Source organism: Dasypus novemcinctus, chromosome 4 (assembly GCF_030445035.2).
Source record: "Dasypus novemcinctus isolate mDasNov1 chromosome 4, mDasNov1.1.hap2, whole genome shotgun sequence".
Taxonomy (NCBI): Eukaryota; Metazoa; Chordata; class Mammalia; order Cingulata; family Dasypodidae; genus Dasypus; species Dasypus novemcinctus.
The window spans coordinates 144,756,759-144,779,806 of NC_080676.1; the positions used below are offsets into that span (position 1 = coordinate 144,756,759).

At 36.8% G+C, this 23,048-nt stretch overlaps 1 protein-coding gene across 16 annotated transcripts in view; it reads right to left on the reverse strand.

Moving 5' to 3' along the window:
• Positions 1-23,048, reverse strand: part of APP (amyloid beta precursor protein) — a 254,693-nt gene that overhangs the window by 57,416 nt on the left and 174,229 nt on the right. For all 16 annotated transcript variants that reach the window (XM_058296133.2, XM_058296135.2, XM_058296132.2 and 13 more), the window contains 3 exons: positions 17,531-17,664; positions 13,961-14,035; positions 13,067-13,225 (listed from right to left, as the gene is read on the reverse strand). In XM_058296133.2, the coding sequence (XP_058152116.1) occupies positions 13,067-13,225; positions 13,961-14,035; positions 17,531-17,664 (368 nt within the window). The remainder of the gene's footprint in view (positions 1-13,066; positions 13,226-13,960; positions 14,036-17,530; positions 17,665-23,048) is intronic.

Below are 23,048 nucleotides of genomic sequence, written 5' to 3' on the forward strand. Positions count from 1 at the left end.
ACAGCATATATTCTCATAGCCAGTTATTAACTTTAACAAAAATTTTTAAATAAATATGAAAGTCTGACAATTATTAAAGCATTCATTTTCTCATCTTTGCAATTCAGACAATAATACCTTTCATTTGGAGTACTTGAGGGGACTGAACAGGTTCTTTGCTAGTACCAGCATAATGCTTGGTCCATAGCAGGCACCCAATAGGAGTTTATTTCTGCTACTCAGTCTCTGACACCAACCCTCCCCCTCCCCCTTTGTTTTTCATTTACTGATGGCTTATCTGAAGAAGGCACAGATTTAAGCGTTTTATGTATCAAATTTTCAAATCATCAAATCTTCACAGCAATCCTGTGACAGGGGCACAGCTGCCGTCTCTTCTTAACATATGAGGCAAGGGACCTACAAATGAGGTTAAGGCTAACTGAGATCCATAGCTGGCCCAAGCTTACCCAGTTATTCAGGGTACAGTGAGAAGAGGTAGACCAGCTGTCTCCCTCCAGAGCCTTGCTCCTAACTACTACATAAAGCTGCCTTTCCATCACTGGGCCAGTGATGACAGTTCTACCAAGTAACATGCAGTGTTGAAAACAGAAAGAAAAAAATGGGATGGTTAGAGAGTAAAAGATAGGAGACCTCACCTGGAATTATAGTTCTTACATGTCAGTTCCTATTCTTTTGGGACACACTAGTATCACCTCCTTTAATTAAGCAGAAGATGATCGACATTTAGCTTGTTTGCTTTCTCGATTACTGTCCTAAGTTTTGGGACCTTGCTATTCTTTAGCCAATGTGCTAGATGTAGGAAGGGGATATAACAAGATAGGAAGGTCCTTTGTTGATTTCCTTAAAGTTAGAATTACTCAAACACAATGAAAGGTATTAGTTAAAAGTTAGGTTTGATTCTCTTTCTAAAATCTTCTTTATCTTCTACTAGCATGGATAATTATATGGTGAGAAAGTTCATGTGTTTTCAACTGCTTTTAATACCAACATTTCTTGATTTGCTTCAGATTAAGAAATATATTCCTAAATTCCCCTGAAAATCCCCTGAGCTTTTGATAATGAGGCAGTAGCACAAGAGGTTCTCCTGATTCCTCAGGGCTTTGTATGGTTTTCTCTCTTGCTCTGCCAGGGAACGAAGCTTCCGCCCAGTTAATGAGCTCTGCAAGCCCATCACAAGGCATGACCTCATCATTGTTTATATGGGTTCAGACACACATTATGAGTCTATCTCTAGACATAAACCTTTTCTTCCTGATGTCTATTTGATAAGCAAAGCCTCAGGACATCAGAAAATTGAGGAGGACATTAGGATGTTCATCAATAATTGAATTACAGCGATCTGCTTGGTTGATCTGGTCATTAAGTACATTTCTAGGAATCATTCTAGAAATGAAAAAGACAGAAAAATCAGATGAGTTTTTACACTGGTGCTTAGGCAGGTAAACCATACCAGATAAAAAAGTGTTTTGCTCAACACCTCAGATATAAATACTGTTCTTACTTAAGATAATTGTATTTGCTTTAGGTTAAAAGAAAAAAAAGAGTAGAGCCCTACTTTTAAAGAATATGATTCATGTATATTTCATTTGAAATAAATACCCTCACAACTTTTAGCTAGGAAATAGAATTTTCAGGACTCCAAACTAGTTATATCTAGCGCCATATCTTGTATTCCAAAACAGCAGGGAAACCCGATTGTTTAGGAAGTTGGTAGGACAAGGATGAATTTTTTAAAAGTTTTAATTAAAAACACAGACATCCATGCAGAAATGGTTAGAAAAAAACAATCCCTGGTTTCTCTCTAGAGTATATTTTCCCAAGTACCTGCTATTACTATTGTCACAGTACTAAAATTTAAGACAAGATTATCATATAGTTAGAAAAACAATCATAAGAATTCAGTGGCTGGTTATAAGGATATTGAAAAAAGGAGAGTTTAAGCGACATTATATTTTAGCAACTTTTCATATGATTTGAATCACCCTCAAATATTTAAATCTTCTATAACTAGTAATAATTATTCTGGCAAGTTTCCATTATTTCACAATTTAGATTCTCTATGTATTAATATTATAATTCCATTACACTGGCATTAGATTGCTAATTTTATTAAAATTTATAGCAAAAATGATGCTAGAAGGAAAAGACCTGCCCCAGGGGTCTAATTATAGCCAATTCTTTTAATTGTCCCTATTGTTTCACAATGATTGTTTAGCCCAAAATGACATGGCATCTATTTGCAAATGTGGCACTTTCAATTTGCACTAAATTCAACTCACAATCTCACTTAAAAAAAAAAATTCCAAAACAAATTTCTTAAAGGATTAAGAACAGGCATAACTAAGATGGTTTACACAGCATCACTAGGAGATCAAGAGAAGGGGCTAACTTGAACATTTGGGAACATCCTGGAACATTAATCAATGTCCTCTCTCAGAAGAGTACAGCATATCTCCACCACCTGGAACAGTTCTTGGCACAATGTTGTTGCTAATAAAGGTTTTTTAAATGCAGTTAATGAATAATGTAGAGCTAAATATAATTTCCAGTAGCACAGCGCAGCTCTCATGGTATCAGAATAGTAAATATTCTTTCCACCAAGACGATTTGCTGGAACTTGCTGATTTTTACAACCCCATTTGGTCTAGCTATGCTGGGGTTCCTTGGGAAGCTAGTTTTACTGAGAATATTTCCCAGAAAATATAATTAATGGACTTTACCGTATAATATAAACTATAGCCTCAATGAAAAGAAAGATTTCACTGATCTCAAAATATGTAGTAGCTTGTAATTTTATGGATTGTGGTTTGACACTGAGATAATATAGGCAATTTTGAGGGAAATTTTACAGTCTTTCCCTTTATAAGATAATGTATTTTGATTAATTTTTTCACTTTTCAGATGTGTAGTCTTTTTCATTTGGTTCTTTTGTACAGTTGCTCGAATTTTGTGTTCCTAAAACTTGGGATGAGTCATGGAGATTTGACTGACTGAAGATGGACAGCAAATCACATCTGAATATGGAGCATTTGACATTTCACATAGAAAGTATATTAAAACATGACTATTCACTGCCTTTGTCCTACTCTGTAGTTTTATGTTCGATGTAGAAATCTGGCATCTTCTTATAACAGCCACTTGTGCCTTAAACCACAGGAGGGAGTGAGCTGTCAAGAACCTTTAAAAGCCCTGGATGTAATGCTGCCAAGATGGAAGTAAGTGATGCTTTATGGGAGCACACTTATCCTTCCAGGTCCCGGGAACCTATTCAGAAAACACCCTCCTGGACCATTAAATTGTACCTTAGTGGCTTCCCACACTATGCCCCATCAAGAAAAAGTAATTCTCCCTTGTTTTCATGAATAGGTCAAGTCTATTATTTTCACAATTCTACACCCTGGATTTCAAGAATTCTTGAATCTATAATATAAAATGTTCAAAATCTCTATGTGTAGGTTACAAAGCCAACTCGAGAGTTAAACCTCTTTGCTTGAGATGGTCTTGGTTGAGCTTATTTTCCCACAATGCATTAGAATTTCATGTGCACCTGCAACACTGGAAAAAGTCAGTAAGTGACACACTTTAGGACATCTGAAAAAGTAACATTTGAGAAGGTTTCCATGATAACCTTTGGATCACAATCTTTTGTTTTTCTTTTACTAAGGGGTTGAGCTAAATTCTTAAAAGTCCACTGCAGTACTCATCCACCTACCTTCCTTCAGAGAGCAGAGATGATTTTTGTAGCTTAAAATATGTATAGGAAGGCAAACAACAGTTTCATACCAAGTTCAAGATAAAAGCCTTAAGAAAGCAACAGAGGAAATGGCAGTAGATTCTCCAGTCCCCTGCCCCACTACAACATTTTCAAGTTTAAATAGTGAGGATGCACCAGAATGGAAGTGTTTTGGATAATCAATCTTAATTAATCCACTTAGCTCATATTGTGAGAGCAAAACTCTGCATGTGACTTCAGAGTTACCACCACATCCTTTCCCAGCACATCCAACTCTGCTGCTTTGGCTTGGTCCTTCCCAGCTGGAACTCAACGCAAAAACTTCCAGAGCAAAGTGAAGCCATCTCCTACCCTTCCTTCCCAAGTCCACATTGCAGCGACTCACCTCCCAACAAGGAAACATTCCAAAGTCTCTGTCAATTTTGCCTGAAAAATCTTTTTCCTCTTAGGGAGGAAGACATCTTCCTTCTTCACAATCTCATTTCAGTTAATTCTTTTGTTTTTCTAATTACTGCTAACACTAGCTAGAATAATGTTAATTGTAAAAGAGTCATAAAATCAATCCAAATTTACAGATGGATTAACTCCTTTTAATTAAATGGCATTTTCCTAGTTAGGAGTTATATAAATGGCAATTCTGGGAATTGCAGACAGGTGTTTATACGCTAATAAAAAATGTAGAAAATTTTAATCTTGGTCACTTGCAAATTAATGGAAGGGTTTATAATTTTTTTCAGTGATATTTTGCTAGGTCTCCCAACTAAGGTCTTTTGGTCATGGCTATGAATGAGTGAAGACAAAATACAGAAATGAAATTCAGGACCTGACACAATTCACTATAAAATAAGCTATTTATGCTTCTGGACAAACTTTAGTGGAGACTGGACATAAAGCATATGCTGACTTAGGAGCAAAGAAGGCATAGAAACTGAACTTATTCTGGTTTGTTCAAGTGGTGAAACATGCTGAAGCTTTAAAAGGAATGTTAGGCATTATTATTTAAGCTACTCAGAGAAAACTACAGAGTTACAGAAGAAACTGTAAACAAAGATGTTTTAAAGTACCAAAGCCCTTACGAAGATCTGTCAAGTGATCTAATGTCCAACAAATGCCATACCATATTTTAGACTTCTTTAGAGAGAATCACAGCACTATGCTTTAATCTTGTATATTCATACTTGGATTTTGGCATTCTTGCTTCACACAACATCCTCTAATTTATTAACATTTTCAAGGATAAAGCACATTTATATTCTCTTGAATTTCACCCTCTAGTATTCACACCTAACCACAGTGACTTGATCTACTAAAAATTCCACACTAAAAAAATGTAAAAACATTTTTATAGGGAAACTCACAATAAAACTTAAGAATATCAAGACATAACCCATGATTTTAAAACTGGGATCCATGTTAACCTTCACAGAATGAAAGAACCTCCTGGAATGGATTTAAAATTACACGTGTGTGCACTCAAATCACTAGGGAGATGATCCCTTATAGACATCAGCTCTAGGGCATATGTCTGTAATCCAGGCAGGAGAAAAGCTCTGATTCCTTAAACAATGCACTATGCATTTGTTTAAAATAACTACAAATCTCCGTTTCTGTAATGGGGTTTCATTTTTGAGGATGAAACAAAATTAGATATTAACAGATAAATACATAACCTTTCCTGGAACAAAATACAGCTTCCCAAGACTCTATAGGTTTTGATACATCCAAGTCGGAAGGCAGTGACTGAGTGGGGCTCTGCAGTGAACGGAATCTGGGTGATGAATATGGTTGAGGCACAGGTCAGCTTTCTTGCTAACGCCTTCACTATAATACTCCCTTCATTTAGTATTTAACTGAATCCAATTAAAAACAGAAAACACCAGTGTCTGATTAGACAGTTCCCACTGGTTTTAGCACAATCTGTCCATTGAGTTTGGTAAAGATTCAAAGCAAGATAAGGAGATAATAGAAGGAGGCTTGACCGAAATTGTACATAAATTACTCAGCATAGTTTATAAAAAGGATTTTGTTCAATAAATGCTAATTCTCCCATTTTTCTTTCAATCCAGTGTTGGTTAATGAGTGTATCTTTAAGAACTTAAGATAATGAGTCCCTTTGTGCCAAGCAGTTTATACAAATCTCAAGTAAATATAAATGAATGATAACTAACAAACTAAATAAGGTATAGGGTAACTTTTTACATTTCTAAAAGACGTGTTTTTCAACTGGCAGTCTTTTAACGTTTAGGAGCATTTCAATCAGCCTTCCAAAATTTTGGTTATATTCAAAACTTGAGAGTAGAATGCTTTAATCATCTCTCTCTCCCAGTACCTCCACATATTAAGATTATGATTTTTAACTTATTATCTATTGCATTAAGGTATAAATGTAATGTATTACCTTGGTGATATATGATATCTACACATATTCTATAATTGCTCTATATTTCATCTGCAACAAAAAGTGATTAGTAGAAAAGGAAGGAATGACTGTAGGGAGAAGGGCAGTTAGCAATATTACATTAAATCTAAATAGCCAAGTTAAGAAGCTCGAGTTTTTTGTGGTTTAGAACACTTATAATTATACTAATGCCACCACTGATTCAACACCGCATGCTGGTCAAAGATCAGTTTAACTGGCACCTCCTTCTCATGCTATCAGGCTGTCCATCACCAAATACCTATTAACTGCTGCCCTTTCTTTCTCCCCAATGACCACTCTTCTCTTATTGAACATTTACTGCTCTCCTGCTGAAATTTGACACATAGCTTTAAGGAAAATCTCAACTTAGTGACAAAGTTGTGTTCCTTAATTAAAAGACTTAAAGATCATTATATGAACGTTATACTGAAGAATTCTGTGAAGAAATTTTCAAGAGATCTCAGTAAAAGGAAACACTTGATTGGCAAAACCTTTAGAAACGAGAAAGGAAAGAGTACTGCTGCTTTCTATAGCACCAGTTTCTATAACCAGATAAAAAATTTTTTTTGCCCAATTAAATACTGAAAGCCTGAGCATGAAGCAGCAGATCCCAGCATGAAATAAATTTTAGTGTGGATAGGCTGGCTGCAATTGTGAGACACTGAATAAAAAAACGGAACAAAACAAAACCACCCTACTACTGGCACATGGACAGGACAGACAGATATTTCCCAACTCTCACTTCCATTTAGAAAATGCTCAAAAGTCAAAGTCATATTGTGACTTACTGTATAAACTCAAGAAGTTAATAATTAGAATACAGGTCACCAGAAAATAGGATGAGGTTAGAGAACGGAAAGCTGGGGGTTAATCTATGCAGAATTGGCAAAAAGATTGTTTGTTAATCTTTGGAAATGAATAGAAAAGGTGAAAGCACATTTAGTGTTTGTAAATAGCAGTTAGATGGGTACGACAGTGGTTGAGAGAGAAAGTCTAAGGTCATGTACATTACTAGAAGGAAAGCTAAAAAATGTAATATGGGACTGTATAGCATAGTGAAACCTCATATGAAATACGAATATGGGTATAACTGCATATATTGTAAAACTGTTTTTCTTTGAAACCCAATAAATACAGGTTAATGTTACAAGATGTGAACATCCCAGAAAAAAACAAAATATTATGCTAAGTGAAATAAACCAGACACAAAGTATTTAAAAAAAAAACATAGTTTTAGAAAATCTAAGGTCTATCTCATTTTAAATGTATTTAAAATGTGGAAAAAAATTGCAGATGATGGGGAGGAGGAAGGATTCGAACACTTGAAGACATTTACACTGAAGCTTGTGCCAGTTAAAAACTAAAAAAAAAAATAATAATAAAAAAGTCAGGGTAAGTAATTATGAGTCCATCTAATGGAAAACTTAAACTAAGTAACTGTAAAACATCAAATACTTCAGATGTACAAAAATATGTTATTCCTCAGCTTTAAAAAATATTTTAATTATTACTAGGGACTTCTAAGGTTTTCCAAACAGTTCTGTAATGGAAAGAAATCCCTATTCAGGCTTTGATTTAATAGTATAGGCTCCTACCCACATTGAGCCTAGTTTCTTTTCAGAATACAGAGACTGCTGAACAGTCAGCAACCTCATCCGCTTCTCTCCATCTGTGAAGGAAAAGTAGAATCCTTCCAATTACAAGAGGAAAGACTCAGGAAGGATTGTGCTTATATTCCATGAAGACATGAGCAATTTGAATATGAGCTCTGAAAAAGTCAAAAATAGGAAAGCACACAGTTGTACAGTGCTGGCAAATAAATGAAGACAGCCTGATGCTGGTAGTCCTTAAGTTTGGTATCTACAAGGACTCTAAGGGTGATGGAAATTAACCATCAGTGATGCAGTTTTGAAGAGGAATGAAATGGAGGGTGGAATTCTCAATTTTCTAAATTCCTTAAAAGTGACTAACTGGGAAGCAGACTTGGCTCAATGGATAGAGCATCCACCTACCACATGGGTGGTCCACGGTTCAAACCCAGGACCTTCTTGACCCGTGTGGAGCTGGCCCATGCGCAGTGCTGATGAGCAAGGAGAGCCATGACATGCAGGGGTGTCCCCTGCATAGAGGAGCCCCACACACAAGGAGTGTGCCCTGTAAGGAGAGCCGTCCAGCGCGAAAGAAAGTGCAGCCTGCCCAGGAATGGTGCTGTGCACATGGAGAGCTGACACAACAAGATGATGCAACAAAAAGAAACACGGATTCCTGGTGCCGCTGATAAGGATGGTAGCAGTCACAGAAGAACACACCGTGAATGGACACAGAGAGTAGACAACTGGGGGTGGGGTGGGTAAGGATTGGGAGAGATAAATAAAAAATAAAATAAAAAAAAAATAAAATTTTTAAACATATATATCTATATGGGATTCTAAATGTGAGTCAATACAACAGACTTTGAGGCTGGCCATTCACAGTTTCAGGCTATATGCATGTGCAAAAAATTCCAGAAATAAAAAGTGCAAACATGGGGACTTATGAAATGAAATTAATAGTAGAGCAAGGAATTCTTCCTACACCAAAATATAATCTTATAAAGTCTTCCGAGTTTGAGTGTAAAAGCATGATTACACCTGACTTTCAAAGATACCAAGTGAAAACAATCCATGTTGCTTCAGTATCCCAAGTTTACAATGTCTGGGTAGAATGTTGTCAGGATTAGAGAAATAATTATCCTGATAGCAGTAACATTGATACAATCCATAAATTTAAAATGTTTTCATTAATGTAGGTATACTCAATTAATATTTACCAATTATTTTATATTTTCCAGGTACTGTATTAAGTCTGAAGGAGATCTCAGAAATATTGATGGCTACAATGAAAAATAATGACCTTTCACAGACAATAGGTCTTGATTTCTATATTTTAAAAGCAATGTATAGGAGTGGGTGTAGCTCAGTGGTTGAGTGTCTGCCTCCCATGTATGAGGTCCCAGTACCCCCCTAAAAATAAATATATAATTAATTTGGGTGCGTAAGCAATATAAAAATATTCCAGAAGGTATGAAGAATTTTCAGGTATTTTTCAAACTACAGAGTTAAGTGCTATGTCAAATCATTGGTTAAAATTTGAATAATATATTTGGATGAAGAAGGTAACCCAACAAAAATAACAAGTTAACACCTAAAGACTGCAGACCTGTGATTAGTGACACCATATTATATTAGATGTGAAAGTTCTATGAATTTCTGAGGTAAGAATTCCATAGGAATACTTGCTTCAATCAATAACAATCTGGGGGTTTTTTTGACAGTAAGATGATCTTCCCGATTCAGTTTTTTATATCTCCAGTAAACATGTTGTCTAATTCCATATGAAGTGATCAACAGGCCCACTACCACTGGCATTATGAGTAATCTAAAATTATCCCCTTTGATGAAACACGAAGCCTTAGCAAACACTTCCTTGCCACAGTCTTTCCCGGGAGGGCTGATGAGGCTACACTGCAAGTTTTTAAATGTGACTTTGGTAAAGACTCCATTCAATCCACATCTTATTTTTAGCTCTATCAAGGACTAGCAAAGATCCTACTTCAGAGATTAGACTTTCAGTTGGAACACTGCTCTAAATGTCAGTTATTAAGATTCTGGTCTCAGCAACACCCATCTCCCTGCACAGCTCTGGCAAATGATCCCACTGGCTCCACCTCCATAGATAGGTTCTCGAGAAAAAGAAAGGAACCCAGGAATTTTTCACATGCAAAGGGACATCACCAGAATTTTACTGAGCAGTAAAAAAGCTAGGACTGAGCTTTTTTCCAAATAGCAAATGAAAATGCTAATGTGCATTATCTTTTCCAAAAGATCTTTGTTCAACGAGGCAGTGTGGGCTAGCGAGAGGGCACTGCAGTGGCCGTCCGTTCTCTCTCTCAGGACCAGACAATCTCCCAAGGTTTCGGGGAAGTAGTCAGTGAAAAACGGTTAATACTTCCAAGCTATCTGGAAGGGTGCCAGGAGCTCTTTTTGGATTTCTCACAGTTTTCAGCACTATAACCTTAGCATAGAAAGAAAAATAAAAAAGGTGAGGAGAATCAGTGTCAGTGGATGGCTTTCTGATTTGGTTGCATAATGCATGCAGAGACTTCTGCTTCTAGGCAAAATGGACTAACTAACAGGGACTGGATTTACCCTCCACCTGAAACAACCCCAAACTGGATCAAATGTATGGAACAATGTTTTTGCAAGACACTGGAAATCAGGCAGTTAAGGACAGTGAGGCTTGAGAGACAGGAAACAAATGAGGTGATTGCTACGATCACCCAAGCTTACTGCTTTGAGAGAGTTTCCAGGTCGCAGCTGAAGGAGCGGGAACCCAGGTGGAGCCTGGTCAGCTCCCTGAGTTAAGGACATGGAGTGAGAGTCTGAGGAGACTAAGATGGGTAGAGTTCAAGGACAGAGTATTTGAGAAGTGAGTAATGCACAGAGAGAGCCCAGAGCTGTGCAGAGCATCATCTTTTTAAGTATTAGATGAAAAAAACCTGTCAACCTAAAATTCCATATTAGCTAAAAGTATCTCCAAAACCAAGGTAAAATAAAAACATTTTCACACATACAAAAGCTGAAGTGATTCACTGTCAGCCTACCTGCACTACAAGAAATGTTAAGAAAAGTATCTCAGGCAGAAGGAAAATGATACCAGATGGACACATGGATCTACACAAAGGAATGAAAAGCACCAAAAAGAAAGGTAAATACAGAGGCAAATATATTATTACTTTCTTATTATTTAAATCTCTTTAAAGATAATGGACTTGAATGGGAAAAAAAAAACACCAAACACCAACAGCAACTTAGTATGGAAAAGTTCAAAGATCAGGGGAAGGGAAATTTAAGGTTCTTTTTACTGTAAGGTTCTAATACTATATGTGAAGCAGCAAAATATTATTTAAAATGGTAACAGAGATTCACAGTGGTCAATCAAAGGTGTATTCTATAAAGCCTAGAACAACCACTAAAGTAACACAATAGATTTAAAGCTAACAAGTCAAAAAAGGAGAAACTGAATAAAGGATAGAGTTAGGCTCATTTATAATTTCCCTACACATGATAATTCTACCCCTTTTATTTGAACCTATAATTAGCACTATAGGCTAACTATATACTATATTTCCCAAACACTCAGATCTTCAGGCTGTTCATATGCTAGTTGAGACCTGAATCTCAGCAGAGTTGCAGCCCACACCTACTCTCCAGTTCACTGGACCTGCCCAGGACAGCTATCAAAAGGATGGTGATGGACAATGCCCATCCCAAAAAAGAGACAGTATCTACAACTGCAAGCATGACAGTTCCTTCTAAATCTGCCCCATAAGATCTAAAACCCTTCTTAATCTGAAGCAGAGTGGGCATCAAAATCCCAAAATCATCAAGATTGATGAATGAATAAACATAAGGGGAGAATGTAACCTAGGACCAAAGTAGGCTTATTATTATTATAGTAATGGAAGAAACATTGATATAAGACAGTGGTTACCAGAGGTTCTGAGGGGAAGAACAGGTGGAACATGGAGCATTTGGGGGCACTGGAATTATTCTGCATGATATTGCAATGACAGATACAGGCTATTATACATTTTGTGAAAACCTATAAAATTATGTGGTTCAAAGTATAAACCATAATGTTAACTATAGACCATGGTTAGTAGCAATACTTCAATATATGTTCATCAATTGTAATAAATGTACCATACTAATTAAAGGTGTTATTAATATAGAAAAATGTGAGAGGGGGAGGGCTAGGAAATTTTTTTAAGTTAAAAAAACAAGAACGGATGGAACAAACAGAAAATAATAGTTAGGATAGACAGAGACATCACCGTATCAATAAACACATGATATATACATGGTCTCCCCAATTAAAAGCAGCAATTTTGGGACTGGATCAAAAAAGCAAGACCCAACTATATGCTGTCTATAAGGAATGCATTTCAAATATAAAGACAAATAGGTCAAATGAAAGGATGGAAAAATATATTATGCTATCATTAAATTTAAAAAAAGCTGGAGTAGCTTTTTAATATTATACAAAGTAGACTGAAGAAAATTATTTATCAGGGATAAAGAAGGTCACTACATGAAAAAAAGGTCAAAGTGGACATTGAAACATTTATGCACATAAAACCAAAGCTTCAAAACAAACAAGAGCAAAACTGATCCTACTGGAAAGAGAAATAGACAAACCCATCAAATCCCTAGTGACAGATTCCAATACCCTTCACTCAATAACAGGAGAAAATAGGCATATTGTTCACACTCCCTCTCACAATGTTCCTTACATCCAAAGTGAACTCTCCCACTGAGCCTCGCTGGGGAAATCAAGGCCTGCACAATCTGCAAGCCTTTCTGGACATCAATCGCAGAACATCGTAAGTAACCTTCCCCATTGCTTTTCATGACTGACTAGAGATTCTCCTAGGGAATATGGCCACTGACTACTCTCTTCCTGCTGGGCCACTAAAAATACTTATAACCCAGCAAAGCTTCAATTTCTCTAGAACTGAGTTAAGTGACTAAGATGACAAGAAGGCTGGGATTGGTACTTAAGTCCTTCCATCTTAAAGCAGGTTCCCTGCTTTAATGTGCCACGTCATCAGCACCTCAAGAACATCAATTCATCTTGGGAAGCCTATGTGACTTCTTTGTGGAAAGATGTGTTTCCACTGTGCTGAGAAGACCCATGGAGGCAGCTACCCTGCGAACTTCAAGCTCAAGATGGATGGGCTGGAGAGTAACCCACACTGAACGAGCATTTCTCCTCATGGCCTTCAGTCCCCAGTGCCCCTATCCCCCTCCCCACTACTGTGTGTTCTATAACCTGAAGGAAGCTGTGAAGAGAGGCCTCTTGGCAAGACCTACCCGAGGAGGCACGGCCTGCAGAGCAGTGATGTAGTTCTCCAGAGCCAGTCTGCGGCGGTCGTTGAGCATGGCTTCTACTCTGGCCATGTGTGTCTCTACCAACTGCTGCCTCTCATTTGCTGCCTCCTGTTCCAGAGATTCCACTTTCTCTTGGAAATGCTGCCATTGGAAGAACACAGGCATGATAATCAGGAATTGAACAAATGATGGGGCAACAAATCCAAGTCTTTTGAGAGTGATGTCATACTCCATTTTCTTCAAGTGATGGAACCAATCCCAAAAACAGTATACAACCATTCCAACATTTTGACTACTTCAGTATGTTTCAGGGATTACCTCCCTTTCCTGCACCCGCCTCCTAAAACCTAATAGTCTTTGGAAATCAATATTGTATAGGTCACTGAAGGCTGATGTTGACTGATGGTAATGCAGGTTAAATTTATACACTCTTGCATATTTTAAAGAATGTTTTCTTTTCTCCTTGAAAGAACATTAAGTACATGACCAAGATAATCTCTTGGTTTACTTAAAGTAATTTTGAGAGTGGTTTCAGAGAATAATCTGAGGTCAGATATCATTTTTGCCAAGGGAGGAGGAGTGGTAGAAAACCATGACAACTGAAAAGATATTCACATTACTGATAAAAAGTAGACTGCAAGTAACAACATGAGTTTTATGGCAATGGATCATAACTTGAGCTAAATGGGAAGAAATGTAAGGTAGGACCTATGCAAATCAAACAATTACTATATAATGATTAGGAATAGTCCAGGTCATTCCTAATATGGATAATCACCAATAAAGGTCTCTTAAATTCTGGTAAACTAGTAGACACTGAATACAAAGAGGTTCCTGGCATTTCTTTATTTGGAAGGGAGTGGGAGCACAGTTTACCTGGATAACTGCCTTCTTATCAGCCTTAGGCAAGTTCTTTGCTTGACGTTCTGCCTCTTCCCATTCTCTCATGACCTATAAAATAAGAAAACATGAGATAAAAATCATCAGTTCTTCCTTCAGATATATATGTAATGAGCTGAATTATTGTAGCTCTCTCCTATTTTTGCCATTTTAAATGATTTATAAAAAACATTCTATCTGAACTATATTTGACTGCACATTAGGTTATAAATAATCTATAATTACAGGATACTAAACATAAATGTTCACATTTATAGTAGGAATATGGCTCTTTGAAATAAAGATTTTTTTCCCCCCGAGAAATGGCTGAAATCAATTTTGATTGGTGTGAACAAATGCCAACTACATGCAAATAGGTATATACTTTTTGAACAGGATTTTCCCATTTTAAATTGAAAATTGTCTTTTATGAAAGCAAGTTAAAAGATCAGTTATGTTTTTGAAGCTGTATGTGGGGGGAGCAAATATAGGATTTTGTGTGTACGTGCACATGCAATAAATACAGTATCAGAAAGAAGTACAATAATGAGGGGAGATAAATGGGATATCTGTTGCTAGAAATCATGTGCTCCATCCCTTTCAAGAATTGGTGGAGTTATCTGGTTAGGGCCTTTTGCATGAACAACAATGGATAACTCTAAAGCTCACCAGAAATTTCAAAAAAATAAAGGTGATCATTTTTGGAGTGTAACAAAAGAAAGATTCTTGGCAAGTAATCTTTAGTAACCAGGCTAATCTGTTTTGTGGCAAAAATAAAGCTATTTTCCTCTCAACCCTGATGTTCAAGCAGCATTTCTCTAAGTGACATATACTCATGATCTAAATGCAAAAAGGAAAAGTCTGCACCTCTATATGCTGTTGGAAGAAAATGATATTAGATTCTTATCACCTAGACTGTCCCTTTCTTTTCAAGTGATTAGTATTATAGTTGCCAAGTAGTTTAAGTACAGCTCCTACCTGAATCAGGTAAAATAAAGAACAGGAAGATCAAGTAGCCAAAATACTGATTTGTTGCCAGATGTACCCTTGCATACTTTGTGGAATTCTAAAGGATGAAAAACTTGACTTCTGGTCTATAAGAGCCTATTATTTGTAGGTGTTTATCACTCAAGAATTGGTTTTTCTGATATCTTTCACAATCACAAAGAAAATGAGGCTTGGAATAAATAAACTATAAATATAGGACATCTATGAGATAATGCCAAGTTGTGTGCTTGGGCTTTTAATTAGCTTTTAATTGTTTTAAGAAAAATTATGAAGAATATAGGATCTAAGGACTTATCTATTACAGTTGAAAAACATATCAAAAATAACCTCAATGTTCACAGCAAAAATGGAACAAATGCCTTCCTGCCATGAGCAAAAACAGAACATGCAAGAAAAGAAACATATTGTCCCAGAAAAATTTGCTGTTTTTGGTTACTGAAGGGTGTGTCTGTGGGGAAGGGGGATGGAGAAGACAACCTTTACTTTATAGATGAGATAATAAGCCTTGAAATAAAAGTCTTTCATTTTCCTATTCCCAGAATGTCCACTGAGGCAATGCTCTACAATGAATTCTACAAGGAATCTCAAAATCAATTTGAGAGAGAAGTCAAAAGTCTTCTCAAAATGTGAAAAACTAATTTCCTGCATTACGTTTACATCCTTACCATCTTATCCTATTCATTTAGAACCTAGACTTTGAGCTTTGAGCTGGTGATCCACGGAATACTGAAGGAGATTCACTTAGCTAATGAAAACATACATTATTAAAGAAATGAAATCAAGTTCTGATTTTCAGAGCATTTTTACAGTATTCTACTTTGTGCTTTTTACTTTTGTCTCCAGGCCCACTGCCCACAAATAAGATATTAGGCCTACTTATGCGAGATGAACACACATCTTTACTCCACGGGCCTAATGGTGTTGACCGGGGAGATACTAACAGATAACATTACATGACCTGCTACCTACTGGCTCCAGTATTGGATGTTTTACATACTGTGTCTAACTAAACTGATTCCTCACAACCACTTGTGATATTCGGCCTCACTATTCCCCTTTCAAGGACTAAGCTAATTTAGCTGCTTAAAGTCATACAGATAATAAGGAAGGACTTGAACCAAAGCCTGTATCTCAAAAGACCATGTTTTACCACCATGGCCCAATTTACCATTAAAAAATGACAAATCCAACAGGAGAGCTAAATTTATTTACTTTTGGTGATAAAAGAAAGGGCTGGAAGGTAACAATATGGTTGCTTATTTTAAATGTAAGAAATTTAGAATAATGGAAAATTTCATTTTGAGAAACTTCATCTTAAGGATATAGTAAGTCATAAGTAATAAAAAAAATATATTGTTCAGATGCTAATTTATATCTGCTAGATTCTATTTGTACCATAGCAACTGAACAGAAAGCTACAAACTTAGAGGGATTATGGGCCCCACCTTACAAAAAATAACAACAAAAAAGCATCGACCACAACAAAATCAATTTAAAATGTATCTTTTAAAATTTAAAATTCTAGGGTGTAGACCCTGAACCTGGTCTTTATATTCCTATAAAATAATTTTCCACTGTGTGTACAAAGCTATCAATATGACCTGGACTTATCTATCTTCAAGGACTTGGTTGATTCATAAAGAGAAACTGACAATTACTAAGTAGAGATTTAGGTGGCAAGAAAAGTTCAAAGTCAAACACTGCCCAGAATTCTACACCATAGATTATGACAGTAAATGTTGATCTCAGAATTATCAGTTTTCTATGACCACTGGATTCTAGTAGAAAGCATTCTCTTTTCTGGGATAAAATCTTTTAAGTTACCTCAGATATTTTTAATGAGATAAGAAGATAAGCTGTTGAAACTTATAGGAACTAGGCCTTGAATGAAATAGATGATAGCAGTGGAGGCATAAGAGGTAGACTGGTCTGTAACAATAGAGTGAAAGAAACACTGTAACAGGAGCAGAAAAGGCTTGGGTTCCAAACAAATGCCATCTCTGTGCTTCTTATATATATTAATAGCTTCATGTTAGATGGGGCATGCTACTCTCTGAACTTCTATTTCATTATGGATGAAATGATCATTATGATTCAGTTTAATTTTAAGTTTCTAAGGTTCTGTGAATTAAATTTACAAGAAATGGCAGGCACAAAGTTACAAAAATCTAGTATTTATTAAAAAACATTTGAATGGATTTTAATTTAAAATGTGATGGTTATAGGTACCACGTATAGACACGGTAATAAAATCAAGTATCTTTCTTCAGCATAGAGAATGTTGTATCCATAATTTAATTTGTGCTTAAAAAAATCATACTTCAAAACTAAACCTGAAAATTTCCTAGGTGGCATGAATATGGAAGTTACAAAACAAAAACAAAAACCACTCCACAATTGATTATGTTAGAGGGAACATTTAAAATTAATATACTAATACTTTACCTTAAAAGATGTAGATAAAATTAAAGACCCTTACTCTTATGCCCAGGCATTTATCAGCCACGAGAGGAGATACAGAGACAAGCCACAACTGAAAGACTGAAGAGTGACATTTACCTGAGACATTCTCTCGCGATGCTTGGCCTCGAGCCTCTCTTTGGCTTTCTGGAAATGGGCGTGCTCATTCTCGTCTCCAGGAGTCTCAAGATACTTGTCAACGGCATCGGGAGTGCTGGCTGCTGTGGTAGGAACTATAAAGTAGAAGGAAAGAAGGTATGAGAAGAGAAACAGAATATCCAATCATTTAAAAGAAAAGCATATATTCAGGTGCTTTCCAGAATAAAGAATTTAGTAGAGGAGCACATTCAAGATGTTAATGCTGTTTAAAAGAACAACACAAGACATTCTGCAACACAGTGAAGATGTGTTTCACCCTTCTCAAGTACAGCATGAAGGAAAATCTTTAAAACAGTCTGCTTTGCAATTACAGTATTATACTTAAAATTCTTTGCAATGAAGCATGCGTACAGCAAAAAGGGTTGTGTTTAAGAATTCAGACATGTTTTCCAAATCCTCATGTTTCACTAGATTTTTAAAATGTCGAAGTAAATGATGGTATCATCTCTACTACACCTTAAAATTCCTGCAGAAACCAAAGAAATCTCAAAATTAGCCTATTGCAAAATACATGAACCTCAGAGTATAAATTCTCAACTGTATTTTGAGTACCTTGATTTCAAAGCCATCCTCATGAGAAAGTATTTGAAACACAACAAAACAAACATAAATGTCAATAAACGGCTCTTTCTGCCTTTATAAATTGGGCTATAGTCCACCAGTTCACTACAGCAGCTATCACAAAGAAAGTGATTTCTATTTTGAATTCACTTGATACTGCTATGCAATATTGAGTTGTAACATGTACTGCTATATTATGTGGGAACATCAATGCCCATAAAAAGAAAGTGCTCTATAAAACAGAAATGTCCAAACTTGTGAATTAAGTGAATTATAATGCTTGTAAAGGCAGTTTTCCAAAGGAGTAACAATGACTAGTGAGAATCTAGAATATCTATGAGCTTTAAAAAAAGAAGGGATAAAAATTTTGATTGAAAGAGGAAAGCATGTTTACCCTCAAAAATGAAATGAGATAGTTCGTCACATAATTTTAAGTGTTTTGTTCATAAGATTATTCCAGTATCATCAAATTTTCTTATCTAATTATTTGAACTGTTATTAAATACAATATGATTGTATCCCAAAGGGGGACTGAATGAGAAGCACTTGTGGGTAGGTCACTTTGAAAGTAAGTGCCAAGTTAAATGCCTTTCAGACATGCTTTAAGAAAATGTGTGGACTCTTCTCAAACAATCCAAAGTCTCCATGATTTTAACCCAAATCTGAATATTTCTTTTTTGGTTGAATAATTATCTTTATTTTTAAAAGAGAAACATTCTTCCTTTCTACCCCAATGGCTGTGTAATCATTTTCTTTTTAAAAGGAGCTGAGGGAAGTCGATGTGGCTCAAGGTATTAGGCTTCGGCCTACCACATGGGAGGTCCTAGGATTGTTTCCCAGTGCCTCCTGGAGAAGACCAACTGACACAACAAGATGACGCAACCAAGGAGACATAAAAAGGAAAGACAATGAGAGACGCTACAAACCAGGAAGCTGAGCAGCTCAGGTGACTGAGCACCTCTCTTCCATGTGGGAGGACCCAGATTTGGTTTGATACCTCCTAAAGAGAAGACGAGCAGACACAGAGATCACACAGCAAACGGACAGAGAGCAGACAGTGACTGCAAACAATGAGGGGGGACAATAAATAAATAAAGTAAACCTTAAAAAAAACAAAAAAGTAGTTGAGGGGAAAATATGTGGCTCAAGTAACTGAGCACCTGCTTCCCATATGGGAGGTCCCAGACTGTGTCCCCAGTGTCTTCTAGAGAAAAGGAAACAGACAGCAAGCAAACAGGCAAGGGAAAAACTCAGGGGAGCTGTTGTGGCTCAGTGGTTAAGCACCAGCTTTCCACGATTGAGGTCCAGGGTTCAATCCCTGACCCTGGTAGCTCAAAAAAAGCCCACAAAAACAACAAAAAAGGCCAATTTAGGTGTTCTATTCAGAAGCTGCTCTCAACCAGAAGGAAGGAGGTCGGGCAAAATCTGGACGATTTTTTCAAAATATATGTTACCCATCTCTCCACAATTCCCCACCCCCAAGGGATTTGTTTCAACTGGTATGGGATTGGTGAACTCCATGTTTATCTTGGAAAGCAATATTTCTGGGTGGTTAGCGATGCTGTACATATGTTGTCCCTGTCTTCGGAGGGTGGCGGAGGGTGCTTGCATTTCTTCTTCCATTGACAGTAAAGGGGGAGAGGAATGAAAGAGAATGTTTGCAATGAGGCACAACTGGATTTGAATCCCAGTTCTTTCTTATACTAACTGGGACCCAGAACAAGTAACTTTAGCACACCATGTTCCAAATTCTTTAATAACATGTGTGATAGATACCATACCACTGTGGCCACCAAGTGGCAGAGAAGGTGACATATAGGGTACCACACACATGCTAGCTCCCTATCCAAATCTTAAAGGTGATGCTAACCACAGAAATCTCAACTGCAAAAATCTCAATCACTTTTATTTCAAATCACTGAAAATGGATTACACAGGACTATAAAGTACTATCTATTGGAAAAGTAATGCATAGTTTCTTTTTTTAAAATTCTTTGTAAAAAAAACCACACACAAACACAAAAATCAACAACGTTAAATGCTTCTCTGTATAAATTGAAGCAAATCAACATGCAAGTATTTTGACTTAATCATTTTCTCAACTTATAATTGAAATAGTAGTGTTACTTAGAATTTTAAATTTGTTTCACGTGGTTTTAATCATGTTCCCATCTTTACTGGTAAAATTCAACTGAGAACAACATCAAGTAAAAGCAGAACATAAAACAATGACATCTTTTTGGCATGGTACTTCTGACAGAAGGAAATAATCAGGCAAACCACATTTTATGTTTAAACAAAGGAAAATGTTCAAGTGTTTGGGGTTACATTCACTGATCAAGAGAAACACTGGTTTATTATAACTGTTGTAATTACAGCATGGTGCCCCTTTTGGAAAACCAGAATTATAACTCATTATATATAAGTAGGAAGGTTTTCTTTTTGGTTTGCAATTTTTGTCTACTGTGCTACTGGGCACAGCTAAAAACTACATCCTTAGTCATTATAATCTCATTGGCCTAAATTAAAATGTAGCTTTGCAGTATCTATGAATAAAAGCATAATGAAGAAATTAGCATGAGCTGTGTTTAACAGATTTATAAATATCTCAAATTTTGGATATCAATACAAGTACTGTATTACCTATTTATTCCATTTAATCAAGAAGTATTTCCCTATGAATAAAGCCCTATTAGTAGTTCCATTTACTTCCTTCAGTTGAGAAATTTAAAAGAAGCTTCCTTTCAAATAATCTTCAATTCAGACATTTTAGCAATTCATAATAACTCCATCACAATTAATATAAAGGAGCCAAGTTTTTCTATATTCATACCAGCCAACAAACCAGATCATTGTCTAGTCAAGTAGAGAAGATACAAATCTTGTTATTTTAAAATGTATTAAAGTATTTTATTATCACTGTCCTGCAACTGGTGAGGTGGAAGGGGAGAACATTTTATGGAGATGCATGTGCAGACAGCTCAGCTTTTAGTTGCCTAATATCCCTATATTGCAAAGAAATCTTCTAGTAGAACTGCCTGCCCTTTTGTGATCAAGTTCAGCATAGGGCAGGGACATGGACACAGAGGTGGTGGGCAGGGCAGCAGCTGGGCCCTATCCATGGGGCTTCCTTTTGGGAAGGGAGTAGCCCAAAGGGTGCCAGGATATGCCCCAGAGAAAAGGAAACTATCACTTAAAAGAGAACCTCATAACGTCGAAAGTAGAAACAAATGGGCCTAGGAGAGTTGGTTTTTTTAAACGACCACAAAGCAGAGACTCTGGATTTTTAAAGGGTACTTTATTCAGCTCAGAGTCCTTTCAGTACCCTTAGAAGCTGCCCTCTGGGTTCAGATTCTGACATTGGTCAAATAATAATAGCCTCCATTTATTAATATTTACTAAACTATGTGATCTACTTGTGTTCCATTTAACTAGGTAGAGAGAGAGAAAAAAAAATTACCCTATTACATTTAGGAGTATGGGAAGAGGACAATGTAATTTCAACATGCTCCTCACAGCCCCAGACACACATGTAAATGATTGCATTTCAGGTTAGATAAACCAAGTCTATAAAAGTCCAGGGCACTGGGAATCATTTTTGTTTTGTGACTCAATAAAACATTCCTGATCTTGATTGCTATCTAGTAAATGACCTGCTACCTAAGTTTGGCAGCAGAACTAGGGTTCTGATCTTTGCCTGATATTAAACAGGCCAGACCTTGCCACTGGGCCCTATTAGAGTTTGTGCTCCTCAGTGTGACAGAATTGGACTCAGCTGTGACTTTCCTTCAATTTGAACCTATATTGTGTGTGCTGCAGTTGGTACGTGCTCGTCCAAAGAAACTTGAATCTCTAGGCTGTCCATGTGCCACCTGGGCCCTGAGCCTCAGTGGAGTTGCCAACACCTATTCTCCAGTTCATTGTACTCAGCCAGGACAATTAACAGGGAGGTGAGGATGGACAGCCACAACACCAAGGAACTGAGAAAGTCTACAACTGCAAGCAAGAGAGTCCCATCCATCAACTGTATGGGATCAAGGGCCCCTCTCAAATCGAGGTAGAGTGGGCATCACCATCCCAGAATCCTCAGGATTGGGGAATAAAATATGGACTAGGATGGACTTTCTGGTATTCTACTACAGACTTATTGTGATTCTAGCAATGGAAGAAATTATATCATTGATGTGGAGACAGTAGCCACTGGAGGAGCTGAAGGCAGGGAGAGGGAAAGGGGTGTAATATTAAGGGCGCTTTCAGGACTTGGGATTGTGATGCATGACATTGCAATGACAGATAAAGGCCATTATATATCCTGCCTTTACCTGCAGAATTGAGTGGAAGAGAGTGTAACTACAGTGTAAACTATAATCCATGCATAGTGGTAATGATGCTCCAAATGTGTTTATCAACTGCAGTGAATATATCACACTAATGAAAGAAATTGTTAATGTGGGGAAGGGTGGGAGGTGTGGGAAGTGGGACATATGGGAATCCCTTATATTTTTTATTTAACATTTTGTGTAATCTTAGTATCTTTAAAATACATATAAGTATATATATTTCAAAAATAAAAAATAAAAAACTGGCCAAAGTTGGCATCCAGTATTTTTAGACCTAGGAACCTACTCATACATGCTCACTCAGGTCTTTTCCAAGCCAGCTCGTTGGGTATGCTCCCTTTCCACAGAAAACATGCATTTCCTAGACTTAAAATTCAGGGGTAAACTTTGGCTCTGCATTTGGACTCTAGGGACCAAATCTTTAGGAGTACTGACACTATCATACGCAGGGGCTTTTAACCTTTCAAATGACCTTCATACTTATTTGCTTATTTCAGTCTCATAGCAGCCTTGTAGGATATGGGAGGATACAAAGGCATTGCCATCTTTGCTTTATT